This window comes from Carcharhinus amblyrhynchos, chromosome 24, assembly GCF_965287045.1.
Source record: "Carcharhinus amblyrhynchos chromosome 24, sCarAmb.v2.hapA, whole genome shotgun sequence".
In the NCBI taxonomy this organism is placed as follows: Eukaryota; Metazoa; Chordata; class Chondrichthyes; order Carcharhiniformes; family Carcharhinidae; genus Carcharhinus; species Carcharhinus amblyrhynchos.
In genome coordinates this window covers 32,619,587-32,643,061 of record NC_137347.1, presented here as the reverse complement: position 1 = coordinate 32,643,061, position 23,475 = coordinate 32,619,587, and the positions used below count along the sequence as shown (strand labels likewise).

General features: G+C 41.8%; 1 protein-coding gene across 1 annotated transcript in view; it reads right to left on the bottom strand.

Moving 5' to 3' along the window:
- The window catches only part of LOC145357997 (mannosyl-oligosaccharide 1,2-alpha-mannosidase IA-like), a 139,237-nt gene extending 132,443 nt beyond the window's left edge, over positions 1 to 6,794 (bottom strand). The window contains exon 1 of the mRNA XM_080211663.1: positions 6,033 to 6,794. Coding sequence (XP_080067789.1) covers positions 6,033 to 6,536 — 504 coding nt within the window. The 5' untranslated portion in view covers positions 6,537 to 6,794. The remainder of the gene's footprint in view (positions 1 to 6,032) is intronic.
- Positions 6,795 to 23,475: the final 16,681 nt, after the last annotated feature.

The window sequence follows — 23,475 nt, the reverse complement described above, 5'->3', positions numbered from 1 at the left end:
AAAAAAATTAAACCAGCTGGCAAAAACCTAAAGAACATAGCTGTTAGTATGGACTTGCAAAATATGGCAAAGGAATCAACATGTGAATAATGTGTGTTCAGCCTCACCAATCTATCTGCCAAGATGTCCCTAATGTCTCACTGTCCCTTTGGAGATCAAGTACTGCTTTCATAGTAACGGCCTATGCACTACCACTGTACCGAACGGGATAGATTCATGAAGAGAGCTAGCAGCTCAAAAGAAGCCAACCATAAGATACTAATGAGCCAGCAGAGTGCTTTCCTGCCACAAAATCCAATCTATAGCTTTGTAATTCCTCACTCTTCGATCAATAAATCAGGTGATCAACCCTTGTTCAGTTAGCCGTGTACAGTGCCAAATGTACTTGAAAAATAAAGTACTAACCTAATAAAGCTGCAACTATGGAATGACATGTAATGGAATGAGCTAAACAATCTCACAACCAATAGATCAAAACAAAGATTGATATTCAGTCATGAACGGTGTTAGGGTACGAGATTAGAAACCCTAAGGTATATTATGAAGTCAGGTTAGACCCCAACAATTTTCTATTTTGGCATTGAGAGGATACGATACTTCCCTGCAGGTGAAAGAAAGCGAGTCTTGTTTCTTTCAGAACCAGGCAGGAAACTACATGTTTTAAAATGAAAGAAAAACTATTCTTTTCCTTGCAAGTTTACTTCCTCCCACCTTCGTCCATGTCAATCAATTTAATCAAAATTTTGCTCTGAAAACCCAGGGAAACCTAAGTAAGCACAAATGCATTAGCTCAAGCTTAAAAGAAATACCTCAGGTGTTTATCCTGTTTTAAAGTTAAAGTTTTATTTATTAGTCACAAGTGGGCTTACATTCACACTGCAATTAAGTTAGTGAAAATTCTCTAGTTGCCACATTCCACACCTGTTCGGGTACACCGAGGGAGAATTTAGCATGGCCAATCCACCTAACCAGCACATGTTTGGAGTGTGGGAGGAAATTGCAGCACTCGGAAGAAACCCAAACAGACACAGGGAGAAAATGTAGACTCTGCACAGACAGTGACTCGAGCCAGGAATCGAACCCTGGTCCCTGGCGCTGTGAGACAGCAGCACTAACCACTGTGTCACCGTGCAGCTTGTTCTACCAGCTACCAATTTTTAAAGTTTTGTAGAAAGATTGGCACCCTGCAAAACAGAGCTAAATTTCAAACATACCCCTTACAAGAAACATAATATAAATATATCTCTTAAAGGCTCAGCATCATCACAATGATCGTGGATAATTAAATAAGTAACAGGAACAAAAGGGTCCATGAACATTCTATCCTTAATGCTAGCAGAGTCCAGCATCACAATTCAAAAGACAAGGCTAAAGCACTGCAACCACCTCAACCACAAGTACTTATTTTGGATGATGCTTCTTGAAATCGCTCAAAATCCCCAACACCAGATGTCAGTCTTCAGCCAATTCAATCACTCCACACAACATTAAGAAATGGCTGACTGCACAAGACACAGCAATGGTCAAAAGCCCTGACAAGTCCCCAGTGGTAACACCGAAAATTGAGCTCCAAAACTAATTGTACCTCAGATCAACCTGTTCCAGTACACCAAAACACTGGTGTCTACCAGAAAGTGTAGAAACTTGCCCAGATGTTCTGATCATGTTAACCAGATTAGACTCAAGTCAGCCAATTATCATCCCAGTTAGTCTCTGAATCAGCAAAGTGCCATCAAATGCTACTTACTCACCAGTAATCCACTTACCAACGCTCAATTAGACTTCTGCACTATTGCTTAGCTCTAGCCTTGGTTTAAACATGGACGAAAGAGCTAAGTTCCAGGTAAGGTGTAAGAATGATTACTCCGACATCAAGATAGCTTTGGCACAAGAATGGCACCAAAGAGCACTAATAAAACTCAAATAAATGGAAATTAGGGAGGAAAGTCTCCACTGGCTGGCGTCATAACTACCACAAAGGATGATGGCTATAGTCAGGAAGCTGCAAGAGCAGGGAATTCTGGCTGCCGCAAAAATAGCTAGAATACGTGTAAATGTTGGAAGTCAAACACTTCAGTACCTGGGCATTGCTGCAAGAATTCTTCAGGACACCATTCTAGACACAGCTAGCACCTGTTGTTTTATCAATGATCTTCCCCACAAGGTCAGAAATAAGGCTGTTCATTAATGATTTGTGGCAATGGGCTATGTGCCACAAAGTGCTGGGCATCATCCATGTACAACAAGAGTCTAACCACCTTCCATGAAATTCATTGACATCACTCATGTCAGCTCTCCTGCTTTACCCAGAGGGCCAGATCAGAGGCTGGGTATCCAATGGCAAAGAGACCACTGTATGACACCTCACCACAAACAAGGTGCAATTGAGACGGTAATGTATATTTTCCATTTGCCTAGATGGGTGCAGCTGGAACACTGAATACCTTCCAGGACAGCCCATCCACTACCAGGACACAAAGCCTGCTGTATTCTGTGCTTCTTTAACAGTATCTCTCAAATCTGCAACTTTCACCACTTAGAAGGACAAGGGCAGAACATGTATAGGAATTGGCTTCAGGATGACATCAAACAGAGCAGATGGAGAAAAGCATGGCTGAAGGCATTCTATGCAAAAACACGTGGTGATGACAGACTTCAGGAGAACTAACATGGAATGACTAGGCCATAAAATGGCATGATTTTAAAAAGTGAGCACAGAGACCTTGATGAGCAGGCACACACATCCCTGAAAGATGGCACAGCAGGCTGTTAAGGTGTTTCAAAAAGGGTTTCTTGGGTTTATAAAGAGGGGAACTGGATGCAAGAACAAAGAGGTTTACATAAATCTTTATATGTCACTGATTTGGCCTCTGATGTAATATTGTGGACCATTTCCTGAAGTTTGATATTTCAAGGTGTACAGACGATGTCTACCAGGGATGAAGAACTTTAGCGATGAAGAGATTGAAAAAGTTTAACTATTCTCTTTGCAGCAGAAAAGGTAAAGAAGTGGCCTAATAGAACAGGAAAATCTATTCCTTTGGGTGAGTGAGTCAGTAACAAGAAGTCATATTTTAATAATCAGTAAAGGATCAAGAAGGGAGTTGCTACTTTCACAGTTGTTGGAATCTGGCACACAATCTGAAAAGGCAAATCCCAATTTCATAAGAAACTTTACAAAAAGAGTTGGATTGGTAGTTGAGGATGAACAACTTACAGGGGCAGAAAAAAAAACTGGGGGCATGGGAATAAACATGACTGCTCTTCCAAAAAGCCAGGGATGGTATGTCAGACTTGTGCCTTCTGTGTTGTGTTTCTTGATTCTTTGAAGTACGTGAGTAAAAAGTTGAGGAATAACGCTCAGGATGCAGTGTCAAGATATGGATTATTGCAATTTTTGGTCCACAATATCTAATGGCACTAGCGCAAACGACCTCAGCTAAACTAACAAAGAACTTTGCGACTATGTACTTTCAAAACAAGTGAAACTAATATGTCTACATAAATGAGTAAGGGAGATGAATAGCTCCCATCATTCAAAGGTCTTCAAAGTACCTTTGACCTAATTTAGCCCAGGGTGTTGCCATCACCATGCACAAGTTGCTGTTTCTGTGCTGGGCACCACAGGGGCTGGGGTGCGTTATAGACCCCGACAATCACATTTTGATTTGATGTGTCTTAAGAACATAAGAAATAGGAGGAGTAGGCCATCTAGCCCTTCGAGCCTGCCACGCCATTCAATAAGATCATGGCTGATCTGTCGTGGCTCAGTTCCACTTTCCCGCCCTCTCCCCATAACCCTTAATCCCCTCGCTTATCAAAAACCCATCAACCCGCGTCTTAAAAATATTTAGCGAGGCAGCCTCCACCACTTCAACGGGCAGAGAATTCCAGAGATTCACCACCCTTTGAGTGAAGAAGTTCCTCCTCAACTCCATTCTAAACCGCCCTCCCTTTATCTTGAGGCTGTGCCCTCTAGTCCTACTGTCCTTTCTGAGCAGGAAGAGTCTCTCCACCTCTATCCTATCCATCCCATTCATCATCTTATACGTCTCAATGAGATCTCCCCTCACTCTTCTAAACTCTAACGAGTACAAGCCTAGTTTATTCAGCCTCTCCTCATAGCTCAACCCCCTCAACTCCAGCATCAGCCTAGTAAACCTCCTCTGCACTCCCTCCAAGGCCAAAATATCCTTGCGTAAGTGCGGCGACCAAAACTGCACACAGTACTCCAGCTGCGGCCTCACCAGTGCCCTATACAGCTGCAGCAAGACCTCCCTACTTTTATATTCAATCCCCCTCGCTATGAAGGCCAGCATCCCATTAGCCTTCCTGACCACCTGCTGCACCTGTAGGCTGGGTTTTTGCAACTCATGCACAAGGACCCTGAGGTCCCTCTGCACCGTCGCCTGCTGCGGTTTTTCGCCACGTAATAGTCCTTCCTATCATTATTCCTACCAAAGTGGACCACCTCGCACTTGCCAACATTAAATTCCATTTGCCATTTCCTGGCCCATTCGCCCAGCCTATCTAGATCCTTCTGCAGACTCTCCACACCTTCCGCGCAATTTGCCGTTCCACCAATCTTGGTGTCATCAGCAAATTTCGACACCATACACTCGGTTCCCTCCTCCAGATCATCTATATAAATGGTAAATAGCTGAGACCCCAGCACCGACCCCTGGGGCACTCCACTAGTCACCAACCGCCAATCCGAATAGCACCCATTGACCCCCACTCTCTGCCTCCTATTTGACAGCCAATCCCCTATCCACGCTAACACCCTACCCCCAACTCCATGCCCCCTTACCTTCTGCAATAACCTCTTGTGAGGTACCTTGTCAAACACCTTCTGAAAATCAAGAAAGACCACATCCACCGGCTCTCCTCTATCCACCGCCCTAGACACATCCTCATAGAACTCCAATAAATTTGTCAGACACGACTTCCCCTTAACGAAACCGTGCTGCGTCTGCTCTATCAAGCAATTCCCCTCAAGATGCCTCGCAATTTCCTCCTTGATGACGGATTCTAACATTTTACCTACAACAGACGTTAAACTAACCGGCCTATAATTCCCTGCCTTTTGCCTGCCACCCTTCTTAAACAACGGCGTAACATTAGCCGCTTTCCAATCTTCCGGCACTTCCCCAGAATCCAGCGATGTTTGGAAAATAACCACCAAGGCATCCACTACCACCTCCTCCATTTCTTTCAGAACCCTCGGATGCATTCCATCCGGTCCTGGGGACTTGTCCACAATCAGTCCCTCCAGTCTGTCGAGCACCGCCTCTCTAGTAACAATAATGTCATTGAGACCCTCCTGTCCTACCATCTTTCCATTAAGTTTCCTTTGTACTTTTGTTTGGGCTGTTCCCCTTCCTTTTGGGGAGCTGCCTCTTTTACTTTGTCCTAATTTAATTTGAGATTGTCAATTTGGTTTGACCTTAAAAGAAGCACAAGTTGCTGTTGGAATCATAGGTGCGTGCAGGATTGAATCTAGCGTGGGAAGTCCATTTTCAGGTAGTGTTGTGGTTGACAACTGGACAAGGGGGCGGGACCATTCCTTAAAGCTACATATTGGATCTCAATAAAACTTATAAAAAATAGAAATGTCGGCACACCACTTTGGGTACTTTTAATATTCTTTAGTTTGTTTCTGTGCTTTTCGCCTCCCAATTATTATTGGAAACATAAATAACTTCTCTAGTTTTGGGTTATATCCAATTATCAATTAGACTATCAAAACCGTAAATCAGACACGATTTTCCAGTACAACTGTCTGACAATCTATAAAAGGGACTTTCACACTATGACATCCAGAACTCCAAATTAATGGCAATGCACTGAACGATAGTGAACACAATATAACGTGAGCCGATTCCATTGCGTTCCCACAACCACTTGAATACCAATGTATATTTATAGTTGCTAGTATTTCAGTGGGTTTTTATCTTGGATTGGTAACTTTAGTTAGCTATTCTGCCTTTCACTAGTTTCTATTCACAGACGGCATTAGATTAAATCCTCACCTCTTTGACTTTCTCTCGGCGGCTCCTCACGTCCTGATCTGCCGACTCTGTCCCCGCTTCTAGCAGTGGTGGGTAGCGGCTGTTGCTGGCTTCCAGCACCTCTGCCTCGTCCTCTGAACCCCGAAGTCTCTGCTCTCTTTCGGTCACCTCCTGGCGGATCTGCTCCAACACCGACTCTTTCCCAAATCGGTCCTTCCCCTTTCGCCGAGCGGCACCGACGTGTGCCTCTGTCTGCCTGTGCCGGAAGCCGGCGACGGCGGGTCCCGGTCCTGCTCCGGGTGCTAGCCCCAGTCCACTCCCTGCACTGTCCGTGCGCTGCGGCTCGGAGGGCAGCAAGAAGAAGCGGCGGAGGCGCACGGAATCCGGGAGAAAGAAGATGGCCCCGAAGCACACGGTGACCAAGGCACTGAGCAGGATCAGGAAGACGAACCGCTTGGAGAGGCGAACACCCCCGAAGCGAGTGCCCAGCCCCAGCCCAGACCCTGAACACAGCCTTCGGATCATCAGCACAACGACTTGAGAGTGAGGGGTGGGTCACAAACCCCAAACGGGATCTTCCTCAAAGCCACCACCACTCACCCCCCACACAGCAAAAACTAAATAAATTCTTACTCCAAAATCCAGAAGCTGCCCTCCCGGTCCGACCCAGGGCTCGATGTGTCTCACGCTGCGCTACCTCACTCTCCCCTCCCGCGCTCCGGTGCCTCGCCACTGACCGTTAGCCTCGCTCCGCTCGCGCGCCGTGTTTTTCTCCCGTCACAATCCCTCAAACACAGCGCCGGAAATCCCGCCTCCGCCGCCAGCACCACTCAAGCTCGCTGTCAATAGAGATAAGAGAGGGGCGGGAAGACGGAAATGTAGTCAGGTAACCCACCCCCCTCCAAAAAAAAACACTATCTAAAAGATCGCTGCAGTGTCGACGTTTCATAACCAGAGGGCTGGAACGTAGGAATCAGGAGCAGAAGTAGCCAAATTCAGCCTTTCGAGCCGGCTCCGCCATTCGACCAGATCATGGAATATAAAACATGAAGGGGGGCGGGGGGGGGGGGAGGTTAATGTAGCTGTACGCAAAGTCCTGAGAGAGGCAGGAGGAAAGGGGAGATGAAAGAAAATGATGGGGATGGAGACAATATTGTAAACTATCCTCCCTTCGACATTCTCAACCTGTCCAAAGCCTGCATCCTAATCTCTCTCCACTTGTGGTCCAGCAGAATGAGCTGCTGTTAACTAGTTCTTATCTGCCTAATCATAACCAGAGTATAATCTGCAATGGCTTCTCTTGCTGTTCCCGCGTGGCTACTCTGATATTCCTCAGGACATTGATGCCACTCAATCCCCCCATTTCTCCTCACGTTCTGCCTCTTGGCGACATCACTTGAAAACACAGCATTAGTTGGTACATGCACGCTGAGAGCATCCAAACTATCTCAGCACTACCTCTTATCTACTACCACTAAACTACCAGACTGCTTGCTCAGCATGCAATGCTTGGTGGGCTGAAATTTCCTTCATCTAACTGTTGGAAATAAGAAAGCTATTATTATTGATCCTTTTTATAAATTCTGTTCCCTAGCTGCCAGCTTAATCTCTCTCCCTGGCAACCGCAGCTGAAATCACTGATTTGATTTGATTTATTATTGTCATACATATTCGCAAGCAGTGATGAGTATTGTTTCTTGCGTGCCAAACAGTCAAAGAATATCATTCATAGAAAAGGAAAGGAGAGGGTGCAGAATGTAATATTACAGATGTAGTTAGGGTGTAGAGAAAGATCAACTTATTATGAGATAGGTCAATTCAAAAGTCTGAGGGCAGCACAGAAGAAACTGTTCTTGAATTGTTAGTACGTGACCTTAGATTTTTGTATCTTTTTCCTAAGAGAAGAAGCTGGAAGAGAGTTTGTCTGGGGTGTGGGGAGTTCTTGATTATGCTGGCTGCTTTTCTGAAGCAGCAAGAAGTGTGGACAGAGTCGATGGCTGGGAGGTTAGTTTGCATGATGAACTGGGCTTCGTTTACGACCCTTTGTAGGTTTTTTGCTGTCATGGTCAAAGCAGAAGCCATACCAAGCTGTGCTACGATCAGAAAGAATGCTTCCTATGCATCTGTAAAAGTTGGTGAGAGTTGTAGCGGACAAGCCAAATTTCCTTAGCCTCCTGAGAAAGTAGAGGCATTGGTGGGCTTGCTTAACTATAGCATCAAGAAACTGCATATTTATATCATCACCAAGATTACCTATTTCCAACTTTATAACACCATCTGACTCTGCCCCTGCCTCAGCTCATCTCCTGCTGAAACCCTCAAACATGTTGTTATGGCCTCTAGACTTAACTATTCCGATACGCTCCTGGCCAGCTCTTCTACTCCTCTGTAAACTTGAGATTCACCAAAACTATGTCCTTACGTCAAGTCCTGTTTACCCATCCCCTGAGCTCTCTAACCTTTATTGGCTTCCAATTCATCAACACCGCTTTAAACATCTGTAAAGTCAGATACTTGTTTCCAAATTCCTCAGAAGCCTTGCCAATTCCTAACTCTATAATCTCCTTGAGCCTCACAACCCTTCAAGATATCCCCTATTTTAATTAATTCATTAACTGCATCCATACCTTCAACTGCTTAAGCCCTCAGCTCTGGAATTTACTTTCTAAACCTCTCTGCATCTCTTTTCATCTTTCAAACGCCCCTTTACTTCCATCCAGATACTCCATGATTTTATCTTTGATAAAAGTTTATATATAACTTACTGGTATGGAATGTCCTGGGTATCTTTTGTTTTTCAAAAAACAGGAATAACTTTCTGCAGTCCTCAGGTATGTTTTTAACACTCAACAACTGCTGGAAATTTATGGCAGATTCCCTGCAATTTCCTCTTTAGCCCCTTAGGATCGTCATGTGTATTAAAGAGGGAATAGGTAGGAAGAGAAAAGGATAAAGAAGAAGGAATTTGGACAGGAAGGAAAGTTGAATAGAGAACAGAAAATAAGAGAAGGGAAAATGGGTGCATGGAAGAGGAGGTTGTTGCTCTCAACTTTAATGAGTGGAGTAACAACATTCATAGAATCATGGAACCCTACAGTGCAGAAAGAGGCCCTTTGGCCCATCGAGTCTGCACCGATCACAATCCCACCCACGCCCTACCCCCATATCCCTACATATTTTACCCCACTAATCCCTCTAACCTAAGCATCTTAGGACAATAAAGGGCAATTTTAGCATGGCCAATCAACCTAACCCGGAACTGTGGGAGGAAACCGGAGCACCCAGAGAAAACCCACGCAGACACGAGGAGAATGAGGGGCAGAAGGAGGAGGAAGAAGAGAGGAGGAGGAGCTAGTTATAATCAAGATGCTTGCAGCCACTCAGCTGGCTGCCAGAGAAGCCTCAGCTAATCTAAATGTGAGGCCATATGCCACTTCAATTCTAAACCATGTGCCTCTATTGCTCCTCCACAACAAAATCTTTCCTACAATCAAAATTCTACCATAACATTGCTCATAATCCTCATCCCTTTTTACACCTTCCAACCTGGTCATATCATTCCTTTAAGGCTATTTGGAATTCGGGAGCAAAATAGATGGCAAGAGAATGACAAATTCAAATAAAGTCTTGATTCATTGAAACAAACATATGTCTAATATCATCTATATCATTATTACAAACTTGACTGTAAAAGTATTAAGCTGTTCTCATTCACTTCCAATTTCTCCCTTGTGCTGCAATTCCTGTGGTTTAAACCGAGCTAGAGGCAGGCTAATATTCCTCTGCTCTGACAGATGAGATGCTCATGGTGAATGTCCTCTGCACTGCAAAGCCTGTGAGGCTGCCTAACCCATGCATGTGACAACATTTGGGCGGGGGCGGGGGGTCTTTCAGATCAAACCAAGTAAACAAACTTAAATTACATTCGGACAAAGAAAAAGGGGGCGGCTCCCCAAAAGGAGGGGGAGTGGCCCGAACAGAAACAAAAAGTACAGAGGAAACTTAAGACACGTCAAATCAAAATGTGATTATTGGGGTCTATGAGGCACCTCAGCCCCTACGTGCCCAACAGGCACGGAAGGCCTTGACTGTGCCCACGGAACATTTGGGGCTGTTTAGATGTTGTTGGGGTGGACAAGAGTTACAGGAAAGGGTAAATAAGCAGGAGCACTTTGAGAAGAGTCTTTCCCCTTTTATCTGCAGTCAAGCGTTAGACAGAACTTCACTAAATTTCGGTGAGGCACTGAGCCATTAAGGTGAGGCTTTTCTCCATCCTGTGTGAAGTCAAAGACTGACTATGCAAGCCATTGGTCAGGGCCGGCATGCACTTGGTTGCCTGCTATGTCTGATTCTCCATTTGGGTCGCCACTCTTTCCATGAAGGTGGACATCAGCACAAATGTCTGATATATCATGGCACTAATGCTACAGACAGACCTCTTCAAAGTCTTTGCATGAGTGTGCATTGCCATTAGAAATTCTGGGAGGAGCACATACATTCCTACTCATACTTCAGAAATTCTCTGAGGATCAATTAGCACCTAGTTTAGCTGAGCATTGTTTGAAGTATTTTATGTTCTCCAAGAGGAATTCACCAATGCTGTCCTTGCCTTCAACATTGCCTTGCTCACGTGTGATGTGCTCCCTACTATGTGAAAACCTACATATCTCAACAGTATTATTGACTAAGTTATGTGTACCTGCATAGGTGCAGACTTCAAAAACAATGTGTAGGTGCGTCCTCAGGTTGCTTTCCCTCCTGCTGAAGGTCAATTGAGAGATCAGTGCATGGATTAGCAAGAAAAGCTAATAGAACGTTATTGTTTAATGTGAGTGGAACTAAATAAAAAAATAGGGAGATTATAATTCAATTGTACATGACACCGGTGAGATCAACCACATCTAGAGTGCTGTGCACAGAATTGGTCTTCCTATTTAAGGAAGGATGTAAGTACATTAGAAGCTGTTCTGAGAAGATTACTAGACTTATACCTGGAATGGGTAGGTTGTCTTATGAGGAAAGGTTGATGAAGCTAGGCTTCTATTCACTGGACTTTAGAGGAATGAGAGTCAACTTGATTGAAACCTTTAAGATCCTGAGGGGTTTTGACAAGGTGGGTGTGGAATGGATGTTTTGTCTTGTGGGAGAATTTAGAACAATCAGATCAACCATGATCTTACTGAACAATGGTGCAGGTTCAAAAGCAGAGTCACCTACTCCAGCTCCTAATTTGTATGTTATTCCCAAGTCAAAAATATCTGTTCCTGTGACTCTGGTCTGTTGAGCAATTCCCTATGTATCAATGTCAAAAAGCAATTGCAAGTATAATTTGACAATCAGTGATCCAGCTAATGATGAATTATGGTCAGGCTAATGAATTGTCTTTAAAACTGCAATTATTTCTTTTATTAATTATGTACTTGACAAACTTAATGACCATGTTGATGATTATTTCTATTTATAAACTCAATGTTTAAATTTAAGTAGTGCTAATTGTAGTTTAGAGTCAATTATTAGTTGTTATACCTGTCATGTCTGACTTTATGTTTGACAATTTGGTCAAAATAGTTAATTCGTTCACTCATTATCTTGAGGGTTGGTAAGGTGCTTAATCTAAATTGGATGACATCAGAGAATTCAACTTGTTAAAATCATGATCATCATTCTCTCTGAAAGTTAAGCTGGGGTGAGCCCCTGTATGGTCCCTTAATAAGGAGTTAAGTGAAGGGAAAAATGCTGGGCAATGCAGAAGGGAAAATGAATTAGGGGGTTCAGGTTCACGAGACAATAAAAGCAGCACCTGAAGTAAATAAGGCAATTAAGAAATATTATAGATACTGGATTTTGTGCTCAAATGCATAAAATCTAACACACATGTAATGCCAAATCTTCATAAACCTTTATAAGACCATAGTTGGAAAACTATGTGCAATTTTGGACTCCACATTACAAATATTTTGAAGCAATAGAGAGGCCTCATTACATATTCACCAGGATGTTGCCTGGTTTGAGAAAATACAATTTAGAAGATTTGCAAAATTGGGGCTGTGTTCCTTATAACAGAAGAGATTGTGAGTTCGTTTAATAGAGTTGTTAAAACTTACAGGGTGACGTAGTAGCTAGTGCTGCTGCTTCATAGTTCCAGGGACCTGAGTTCAATTCTGGCCCCAGTGTCTGTCCATGTGGAGTTTGCATGTTCTTTACATGTCTGTGTGGGTTTTTGCCAGATGTTCTGGTTTCCTCTCAAGGTAGGTGGATCAGCAGTGGTAAATTGTCCCTCAGTTTGTTTGTGTGTGCCTTGTGGTGGACTGGCATTCCATCCTGGGTGTATCCTGCTAATGTGTAGTGTCTGTCGTGATTGGCTCCGACTCCCTGCAAATTGGAGTAAGTGAACGTGAAGTGTTTCAATTTATGAAGGGGTGGGTAGAGTTGTTAGAAACAGATTGCTTCCAACGATGGGTAGGTCTAGACTGAGTGGATAAAAATAGGACAGGGTGTTAGAGAGCCCTTTTTGATGGAAAGGATTGTGAGCCTGTGGAATACACTGGAGTTAGTGGTTGTACCAGAGACCCTGACAACACTTAAAGATAAATTTGACAGTTGATTGAAGGGGCAGAATAGGTAGGTGGGATTAGGATGCTCTTATGGAGAATAAACATCATCCATAGACTGCTGGGAACAGAGGGCCTGTTTTCATGTTACAATTTCAATGGAAAATTGGAAATAGTTTGACCTGTTTGAATTCTATGTAATTGGAGGGAAGTTTTTAGTTGAACTACTCATGGAACTTAATGAATCATAGGATGGTTGTAGCACAAAAGGTGGTATTTGGTCTGTTGTCTGTTCTGGCTCTCTGCAGCAGCAATTCAACTCATACCACATTCCATCTTTTCCACTAAGCCCTGCAAATGTTTCCTCTTCAGATAAGATAGAATCTGCCATCATCACTTTCTCAGACAGTGTATTCCAGATCCTAACCACTTGTTACATTAAAAAAAATTATCCGCATGTCATCTTTGTTTCTTTTGGCAATCACCTTAAATCAGTGTCCTCTGGTTCTCAACACTTCCACCAACATAAGCAGTCTCTTCCAATCTACTCTGTCCAAACTCTTCATGACTTTTAATACCTCAACCAAATCTTCTCTCAAGCCCCAACTTCTCCACAAAACTGAAGTTCATCAACTCTGGGACCATTCTTGTGACTCTTCTCTGCACTGTCTCAAATGCCTTCACATCTTCCCCAAAGGTTTGGTGCCTAACCCTGGATGCACTTCTCCAGTTGAGGTTGAACCAGTGTTTTATGCGGTTTATCATAATTTCCTTGTTGTGTGCTTATATGGCCATATTTATAAAGCCCAGGATCCCATGTGCTTCATTAGTTGCCTCAACTTGTCCTGCCATCTTCAATAATTTAAGTACACTGTGACACAAACTTCTGCTTATGTGACACTTTCAAGCACTGGATGGCATTTTAAAATATGATAGATGGGCCAGACAATTAAACGCTATAGATAGTGCCCATATACCATAGAATTTTTTTCAAACATGCAGCATAGCATTATGAAAATTATATCAAATCTAAGTTATTAAGAAAGATTTTGCAAGTTGGAAAATCTCAGTAGGTTTGACACTTGCTGCCAGACCTACTGAGATTTTCCAGCACTTTCTTCCTTTGTTTCAGATTCCAGCATCCACAGTAATTTGTTTTTATATTTCTTAAGTTGGATTGGTTTTTCATTTAAAATTGTAATTTTGAGCAATTTTTGCAATATTTTCATAATTATTAAATAGGTTTACAAACAAATAGATGGAACATTCAACTACTATTGTTACATTTTCCTTTAATCTTACAAAAATATATCTAATAGTCCCAGCATTGATACTAAACCTGGTACTGAATTAGAATTATGTTAGAATGAGTAAACATGGTAAATACTACCAGTAGTTTATTCTTAGTTCGTTGTTTTGCACCATCTTTTCAAATGAATTCACTTTGCTCAGGAAGAGATGTATCTATATTTAACTGCACCATTATTCAAATAGTCATAACTCTGCAATAATCATACCTCGTTTCCGTTATGCAATATCAGATTGGCTTTATGTATAGAATTTTGCTGTAACGGTAGGTAATTTTCTCTCGAAGTGTGAAACCAATGATAAACTGTCAATATCAACAAGATTGGCACAGGTGCAGAGAAACAACTGGTCGTAATATTTATACCCACTTTTGACACAAATGTTAATAGCCACTGGATGTTTTAGGGAGAGTATTTTGACTTGAAAGCTCTACAATCACATTCACTTTGTCTGACCTGTCGGATAGCTGTAGTGAATTCAGTGCTGACACATGTGATCCCATTATGTTTCAGTTATCCTTTAATTGCATTAATTAAAGAATTAGACTAAATCTTACTAAGAAGGGATGATACCGTCCCTACAGAAGTAACAGACACCAGGTCCTCGGACAGAAATTCAATCTCTAGCCGTTTAAAACCAGGAACTCACATAACGTAATTGGTAACTTTCTGTTAATATTCTTCCCTCTAGGTCTGGATGGTCAAGTATTGAATGATTTGTGGACCAGGAGCCAATGTAGGTCAATATTATTACCATCACTCTTTCATTATTGCATTGTTAAACTTTAATACTGGGTTATCAGATGTAGAATTTGAATACTTTTCACTTCTGTTTTAGACTGAACTGTACAATCATCAATCTAATAATTGAATCTAATTTTATTGAATATAAATGTAACTAAAGTATGCTCTCAAGTCTTCTGCTTTAGTGATTCAAGACCAACAGGGTTACTTGTAGTCTCAATTGAGATAATGAGATTAATGTATTTTCAACTAGTATGACAGATCAATTGAAGATAGTCTGACATCCCAGCTTCCAAGCAGCTGTGTAAATGTGAGGTTTATCTTATTCATTTATCATATGGGTACTAGTGAAATTTGACATTTTATTGTCCATCCCTGGTTGCCCTAGGAAGGTGGTGGTGGCAAGCTTTTTTTCTTGAACTGCAGCAGCAGCAGTTTAATGCAACAAACTGGTTTGCTTGAGCAGTTAAGAGTCAACCACTCTAGTGTGGGTAAAATCACATACAGGCCAGACCAATGATGCCTAGGTGACAGAAGGCATGGAAATCAATTATATGATCAAAGAGAGGTAGAACTGAGGTATCACCAATGTACATTTGGAAACTAATCCCATATCTGCAAATCATATCTCCTAGGGGCAGAATTTAGATGAAGAAAAAATAGGGCCAAGGATAAATCCCTATGGGACTTCAAAGGTAGTGGTACAAGGGTGAAAAGACAAGTCATGGTTGAAACTTCTTTTCCCAAGATTGGACAAGTAAGATGGGTCCTAAAAAAGACAGTTTTGCTTAGCTGGATAATGGAGAAAAGATATTGATTAAGGCTACTGTGGTCAACTATGTTAAAAGCCACAGAGAATATACTGCACTGTGATCCCAATTACAGTGGATACTATTTGTGATTTGAGAAAAGCCATTTCTGCTGTAGCAGGGCAGAAACCAGACTGGAAAGGTTTAAACAGAGGTGTGAAAAAATAGGCATAGGAGACAACAAAATATTCAAAGGTTCAGAGAGAAAGGGGAATTTTGGGATCAGGCTATAGTTTTCAGTGACAAAGCGTTTGAAATTGCACAGTATCTTTTGAGGATGATATGATAATAGAAGTTTTGAAAGGGATAAAGATGAAGGGGGCTAATTGAATATCAGATAATATAGGGGCCAGGAAGAAAGTTAGGCAATTAGCAGTTGAAAGAAATAGGAATGAGGAGAAGAAGGTGGAACCATGGACAGGTGAGATCAGAGAAAGCATGAGGGGAGAGGAGAGAGAAATGAGAGAAAGATGCAAGTTTTGGGCTAAATCAGGGGATTTCCTTGATGGAAGTTTAACAAATGATACATTGGCAATTTTATGAAATTTCACTGTGACTCTTTGGCATGACATTTTCCTGTATAGAATCATATATCATACATGGTGGCCATCTATCTGTGCCTGTGCCAACAGCAAATCTTTTGTATCTTAATTTGCTCCAATAAGTTACAATATGTATTCTGATTTATTGCACATTTTCTTTTTTTATTGTTTCAGTTGATTTGGTAATATGCAAATAGATCAATTGTTAACAAATTTCAAAGCGATCAAAATACTTTCATTTTCTATTTACCTTGTGGTCTGATTGTTATAAGTTAAAATGACTTAATAAAAATACTTAGAATTACATAAGAAGTCAATTGATGTACTGATCCACCCTGAAACCTGAGATCAGATATCATTTTTTTTCACCCTCCAAAGCCAGCAAGGTGGACAGATTAGAAGGCGTAATTTGATTTTAATTTTGTCAGTACAAAGGAAATCAGGAAAAGATAGAAGCAGATGCTTTGCACTCTCTCCTAATTTAGGACTGGCTTCAGATTACACTGGATCGCATGGGGTGCCTGTCCTAGTTCTGCAACAGATATAACAGAAAAAGGAGAGGAATGCTTGACCTTCCCTAGTAATTTAACTAATCTGGCAAAGTTCAAGGCTTTACCTACATGCCCTACGCTGCTTCTCATGGGTCGCTGCTTCAATCTTCTAAAAAAAGTGTGGAGAAAATTGTTTCCTATCCCTGATGTGGATCTACTAATGAATACTTCGAAGAAGCAGTTTTGCACTTTAAACACCACACATACAGACTCAACAGTGAAGGAAGCAACTGATCTCCTAGGTTGGAAAATTAAGTACTAAATTTGAATGAAGTATTCCTTCCTGCCTTACATTATGATTTCTCTCTTAACAAGAATATTTCAAGCAGAACTATTGAATTTCCAAAAACCTGTAGCAAAATCAGCATTAATACAATGAGAGGTGAAATAAGATGCAGGGAAAAGAAAGTAAATGCGAAACAGGCTGATCATTATAGTAAAGAGGATCTAACAAATATAAGACATCAGGTGATGGCAGGGGAAATAAGAGACTAATTAGAAGGGTTCTGAATGCTTAAATGCATACAACATGGTAAATAAAGTTAAAGTTTTATTTATCACTGTCACAAGTCAGCTTACATTAACACTGCCCCTGGTCGCCACACTCCGGCTTCTGTTTGGGTACACTGAGAGAGAATTTAGTATGGTCAATGCATCTAACTAGCATGTCTTTCGGACTTATGGGAGGAAACCAGAGCCCCGGGAGGAAATCCACGTAAACACAAGGAGAATGTGCAGATTCCACACAGATGGTGACCCAGGCTAGGAATCAAACCCGGGTCCTTGTCACTGTGAGGCAGTGGTGCTAACCACTGCCACTGTGATAAGCTGCTATGTGGAATTATGATAGTCCAAATGACAGACCTTTGATTCGAGCAAGGACATGCTTGGGAACTTGATACTAATGGCTACAAGGTGTTCAGAAAAGAGAAAAAGACTGGGGTGACATTATTCATCAATTATACTCTTACAGTACTGGAAAGGATGATGTACTTAAATGTTCAAAAGTTCTATTTAGTAAGAATTAAGGAACAGCTAAGGATCTATAAGGTTACTGATGTATATAATAAGCCATCAAATAATGGTAAGGAGAAAGAGGAGCACATGTCAGAAAGATATAAAACCTATAGTAGTGATGGGAAACTTCAGTTATCCTAATATCTCCAGTCTGGTCAATTACTGGTCCATCATTTTATCCTCGATCATCAGTAGTGATGAAAGTTGGGATCAACTACTGTCATGGCAACTGAAATCTGTTCACCAGTGTTTAACTTTGGTTCCACCAGTGTCACGTAGCTCTAGACCTCATTTTAGCCTCAGTCCAAATAGCAACAAAAAAACTAAATTCAAGAGATGAGTGATTGCTCATGACATCAAGATCGCATTTGACCAAGTGAAGCATCAAAGAGTCAAAGTAGAATTTGTAGCATCATAGAAATGTAGAATCGGGGAAAACTCTCTTCTGGTTGAAGTCATACCTTGCAGAAGGGAAAATAATCATTTTTGGAGGTCAATCATCTCAGCCGTAGGACATTGCTGCAAGAATTGCCCAGGGTACCGTAGGATTAAACACCTTCAGCTGCTTCATCAATGACCTACTGTCCATTATGGTGCCAGAAGTGAGGGTGATTGCACAACATCCAATACACCATTAACATCCTAAGGGATACCATTGGCTGATCTAGTTAACTTACTGGTTGTACAAATACTGTAACAACAAGAGCAGTTCAGAGGTTGGGAATTCATCAGCAAGGAATGTAACTCCTGACTCCTCAAAGCCTGTCAGCCTCCTACAAGGCACATATCAAAGTAATGATGTGGAGATGCCACTGTTGGACTGGGATGGGCACAGTAAGAAGTCTCACAGCACCAGGTTAAAGTCCAACTGGTTTATTTGGTATCATGAGCTTTTGGAGCGCTGGTCCTTTATCAAGCTCCTCCACTCATCTGATGAAGGAGCAGTTGCTCCGAAAGCTCATGATACCAAATAAACCTGTTGGACTTTAACCTGGTATCAGAAAGTAAAGTTTATTTATTAGTCACAAGCAGCCTTACATTAACACTGCAATGAAGTTACTGTGAAAATCCCCTAGTCACCACATTCCAGCACCTGTCAAGGTACACTGAGGGAGAATTTAGCAAGGCCAATACACCTTCTTTCTGACTGTGGGAAGAAACCGGAACACCCAAAGGAAGCCCGCACAGACACAGGGAGAACGTGCAAACTCAACACAGACAGTATCCCAAGCCGGGAATCAAACCTGGGTCGCTGTGAGGCAGTAGTGCTAACGACTGTGCCACCGTTCCGCTCAGAAGTGTGATAGAATCCTAGAATATTCTGGCTGCATTCTGTTCCAGCAACACTCAAGAAGCTTGACACTAACCAGTGCAATGTACAATGACAACTCGCTCGTTCCAACACTGACCATATAGGAAATGAACTGCAGCAATTCACCAAGCCTCCTTAGACATTGGCTGGAGCCATGTCACTGTTCATGCTGGTGAGCTTTTCCCATCCCATCACAGTGAATGGAGATTTGGCTGGCCGCCAGATTCTCCAACTTTGCTGCAGCAGGAATGTGGCATAACCAGCAGGTAAGATTGCATCCATCACCTTCTAAACTTATGACCTCTACCGCCAAGAAGGACAAGGGCAGCATGGGAACACCGCTATCTGCAAGATAACCTTCAAGCTACACACCATCCTAACTTGGAACTACATTACTGTTCCTTCACTGTCAGTGAGTCAGAGACTTGGGACTCCCTTCTCAACTGTGAGTGTAGATACCAACACCTCATTCCCAACTTCTGACCTGTTCTTGTGGTCACAGTCTTTGGGTCAGAGTATTTGCGTGACCAAAATTTTAATAGGACCACCAATGGTATTAGATGTTAATGGTGCAGGATTCAGAAATGGTAATGCTGTTAAATATCAAAAGGAGATGATTAGATTCTCTTTCAATACACCAAATGGAGTGCAGCAGTTCAAGAAGGCTGCTCACTACCATTTTCTTGACGGCAATTTGGGATGGATATCAAACAGCCACTGACTTCACCAGTGATGCTCACATCCTATGAACAAATTAAAATCTTAAACTTGGTGTAAGTGGAACCCCTAGTGGGCGGTAAGATTTTTAAACTAGTAAACATTAAGGCACTGACAGAACTAGTAGCATACATTTAAATGACTTTTAAAACAAGCTAACAAGAAGAGATGCAGTGATTGATTCAAATGAGTGATTATGATTGTAAAACACACATGCTGATATTTTGAATGTATTATTATTGATTTTAAAGAATCTTTTTGCTTTGGTGAAAAGCAATTTACTGCAAGGCATCACGGTAAAATACATTAGGGCAAAGCCATATTCGAGAGAGTGTTTGGACCTTGGAAATATGCAAGCTTTATTTGTTAAAGCTTTGGTTGGAAAGAACATTTCAAATGCTTAATCACATTTCACGAAAAAGATTTATTCAGTGTCCAGACAAGCTGGACTAGTGCCCAGATGTGGTATCACGAGTTAGTCTGGTTAGACAGTGACCTTTAAGAGAACCTGTGAGAACATGGGCTGAGCATCTTGGGCTACTATGCAACCAGGGTGTCCGGTCAACCAAGAGAGGAGTCAATTTCTGGATTACACGGATTAATGTATGCTGAGGAGTGGAATGCGATTGGCCAAAATATTTGACAGGTATTGTTGTTGAGTTACATATCTTGAAAATGGTTGATTTAAAGTTAATGAAAGGCAGGAATGATTGATGAGAAAAATCTATAATTGATCTGTTTTTGATTTATATATGTTAGATTCATCAGAGAGATTTTGCTTCTCTATGTCAGAACTACTTAGCCCTTTGAGCTCCAGGTGGCTACTGGTTTAAATGAAGTTACATCTTTTTACAGAGATATCTGCCTCATGAGTCTTGTATTGTCTAAACCTTAGGCAGTACTGGTAACTTGGATACCCCACCAACACTGGGGTTATAACAGTATTAAGGGCAAAGACAGACCAGAATTCCTGAAGTGATCGAGAAGGAACTTCTGATGAAAGGCTGCCTCGCTAAATATTTTTAAGACGCGGGTTGATGGGTTTTTGATAGGAGAGGGGATTAAGGGTTATGGGGAGAGGGCGGGAAAGTGGAACTGAGCAGCGACAGATCAGCCATGATCTTATTGAATGGCGGGGCAGGCTCGAAGGGCTGGATGGCCTACTCCTGCTCCTATTTCTTATGTTCTTATTACGAACATTGGAGGGAATTTTCTGCTCCCATTTTCAGGTGGTAGGATTGGCAGTGGGGGCTGACAATCTCGTGGGAGTCCCAAAAAGTATGTCATGCCAGTGGGATTTCATATTGTGATTGTCCTGTCCCTGCCAACAATGTAATGGATATCATAAGGATCCTCATTTGAATATATTTAAATATTATTATCAAGCCTTTACACCGTAGTCTCCCCAGGTTAAATTGTCTGTTCGCTTCAGTGTGACGGAATGCCAATGTGAATCACAACAGTTACTCACGACATGCATCTGGCAAGCAGAACTGGCCTGAAGCAGACAAGTGAGTACATCCTTCAGAAAGGATGGAAATCGTGCTCAGGCAGTGCCAGAGGATGTTCTTGCAGGGGCAGGGAAATGTTTTTTTTTGGGTGGTGTACTGGGGAGGAAGAGAGCTCCATTTCCAAGGGGGATGGATGGAGTGAGTTCTGTGTGTGGTGGAAGGGAGGGAGGTTTTTTTTTTAGAATTGATTTATAGAGAGTGCCCCAATCTTTTAAAATCCTACATTTTTCACAACTGCTGCAACACCGCAGAAAATTCAACCCAATAACTCTGTTTCTGTTTCTCTCTCCACAGACCTGGAGTAGTTTCAGCATATTTTTAAATCAGATTTTTAGCATCTGCAGTATTCCAGTCAAGGAAGCAAGTGGTACTCAAATTAGTTCTGGAGAATGAAGGGTGCAGGTGAGAAGTGTTTCAGTGGTGAAGCATTTGGGAAACAATGGTCACAATATGTTTAAGTTTATAGCTGAAGAAATGGACAAGCAACAATTAAACATGAAAACACTCAATTTTATTGCACTTATCAAATAGGAATCTGGCCGAGGTCAAGTTAACCTATAAATGAACAATGGGAGGCCTTCATGAGGAAGATAGTTTAGGTCAAAGAAAGTGTATTAGATGAAAAGGTACCATAAAAGGGAACGCAAAAGCACTTTAGGATCGTTAAAGGAAGTATGTGGCTGATCAGGAAAAAATTGGAGGCAGTGTCAGATTGGAGCAACTGAATAGTTTGCATTTGTGTTCAGTAGAGGATGCTGCCAACATGAAAAAAATTGCACTTGTATAGCATCTTTCACATCCACTAACAAGTTTGCAGTCAAATAGTACTTTTGAGGAGTAGTCACTTTTGTAATGTAGAAAGCTTAACAGCTAATCACAGACAATAGTAATGTGAGAATGATCTTTTTGGTGATGTTATTTGAGGGATAAATATAGGCCCACAAACAAGGTAACTCCCCTATTCTTTTTAAAATGGTACCTTGGAATTATTGACAGAATAGGCCGGGTGTCAGTTTAATGTTTCATCCAAATGACAGCACGTTTTTGACAAAGCAACATTTCTTCCAACCTGCATTGTGCTCAAGTCCTGGGGCAGAATTTTCCCATAGATCCGCTGGCAGGATAAATGGTGGGCAGAAGTGAGAATTTGGCAGGAGGCCCAAAAATTGGTTACACACTGGCATGAAATTACAGCAGGATCTGCTGATGCTACCTGCCATGGCAGATGAGGAATTACTCTGGAGACTGGCATGAAACCAGTTTGCATCCCACTAATAGGATGCAGATGGAGGCCCAACCAGAATATTTCCCCTGATTCTCTGCAACATCATCAGAAAAACAAATTGGTCCAGAACATGTTAGACCAACATGATGTACGGAAATCAGGACTGATCTGAAGAAGGCCTGGGGCTGCCTTCAGAGTTAGGGATGGAGGCTGCCTGCAACCCTGGACCCTTCAACAACATAGCAGTGGGCGTAGGAAGTAACTATCAGATGGATCTTTCCTCTTCAATGTCTTCAAGGAGATCCATCTTCTTTCAGTCAGTGATGTCTGGCAGCTTTTCAATATGGCACTTGGTGTGATGGTGGGATATGTACCTCCAAGCCCACCCTGGAAGATGAGACAAAACCTCAGGATGCATAGTTAATTACATTGGAGACAAAAGACACTGCAGGATTGCATGTCAGCCTCCACAGCAGGAACATTCCTCATCCCTGCTCCTGTCATGGGACTTAATCTTGGATATGGGATTTCCACCACGAGAGATGAGCTTGAACCCACAATCTTTTGAATCATGTGAGAGTGCTACCAACAAGGCATGGTTGCCACAATAAAAGAAGGAAGTAATATTGAATGAGACAAAATAGATAAAGAGGAAGTACTAAGAATGTTAGCCACACCCAAATAAAAACGTCACCCAATCCGGATGCTATGCAACCTCGTTTGCTGAGGAAAGTGAGGGTGGAGATAGCGGAGGCTTTGAGTATAGTTTTCCAACCTTAAATATGTGTGGTACAAAAAGACTGAAATATTGTAAATGTTCCAACCCCGCCTAAAGAAGGAGAAAGCAATAAACCTAATTACTAGAGGGCAGTCAGTAAACATCAGTTGTGGGGGAAACTTTTAAAGATAACAGTACAAGACAAAATTATCACTTGGGGAAAATGTAGATTAATAAATGACAACTAGCATGAATTTGTTCAAGGCAAATCTTGTTTGATTAACCTTTAGTTCTTTGATAAAGTAACAGTAATGGTTAATGAGGATAGTGCATTGGTGCTTTTTACATTGACTTTCAAAAGGAATTTGATGAAGGACTATGTAACTTAATGTTAGCAGAATTGAGCCCATGGGATTAAAGGAACAATGCGATGTAAATCTGAAATTAATTAAGGGTCAGT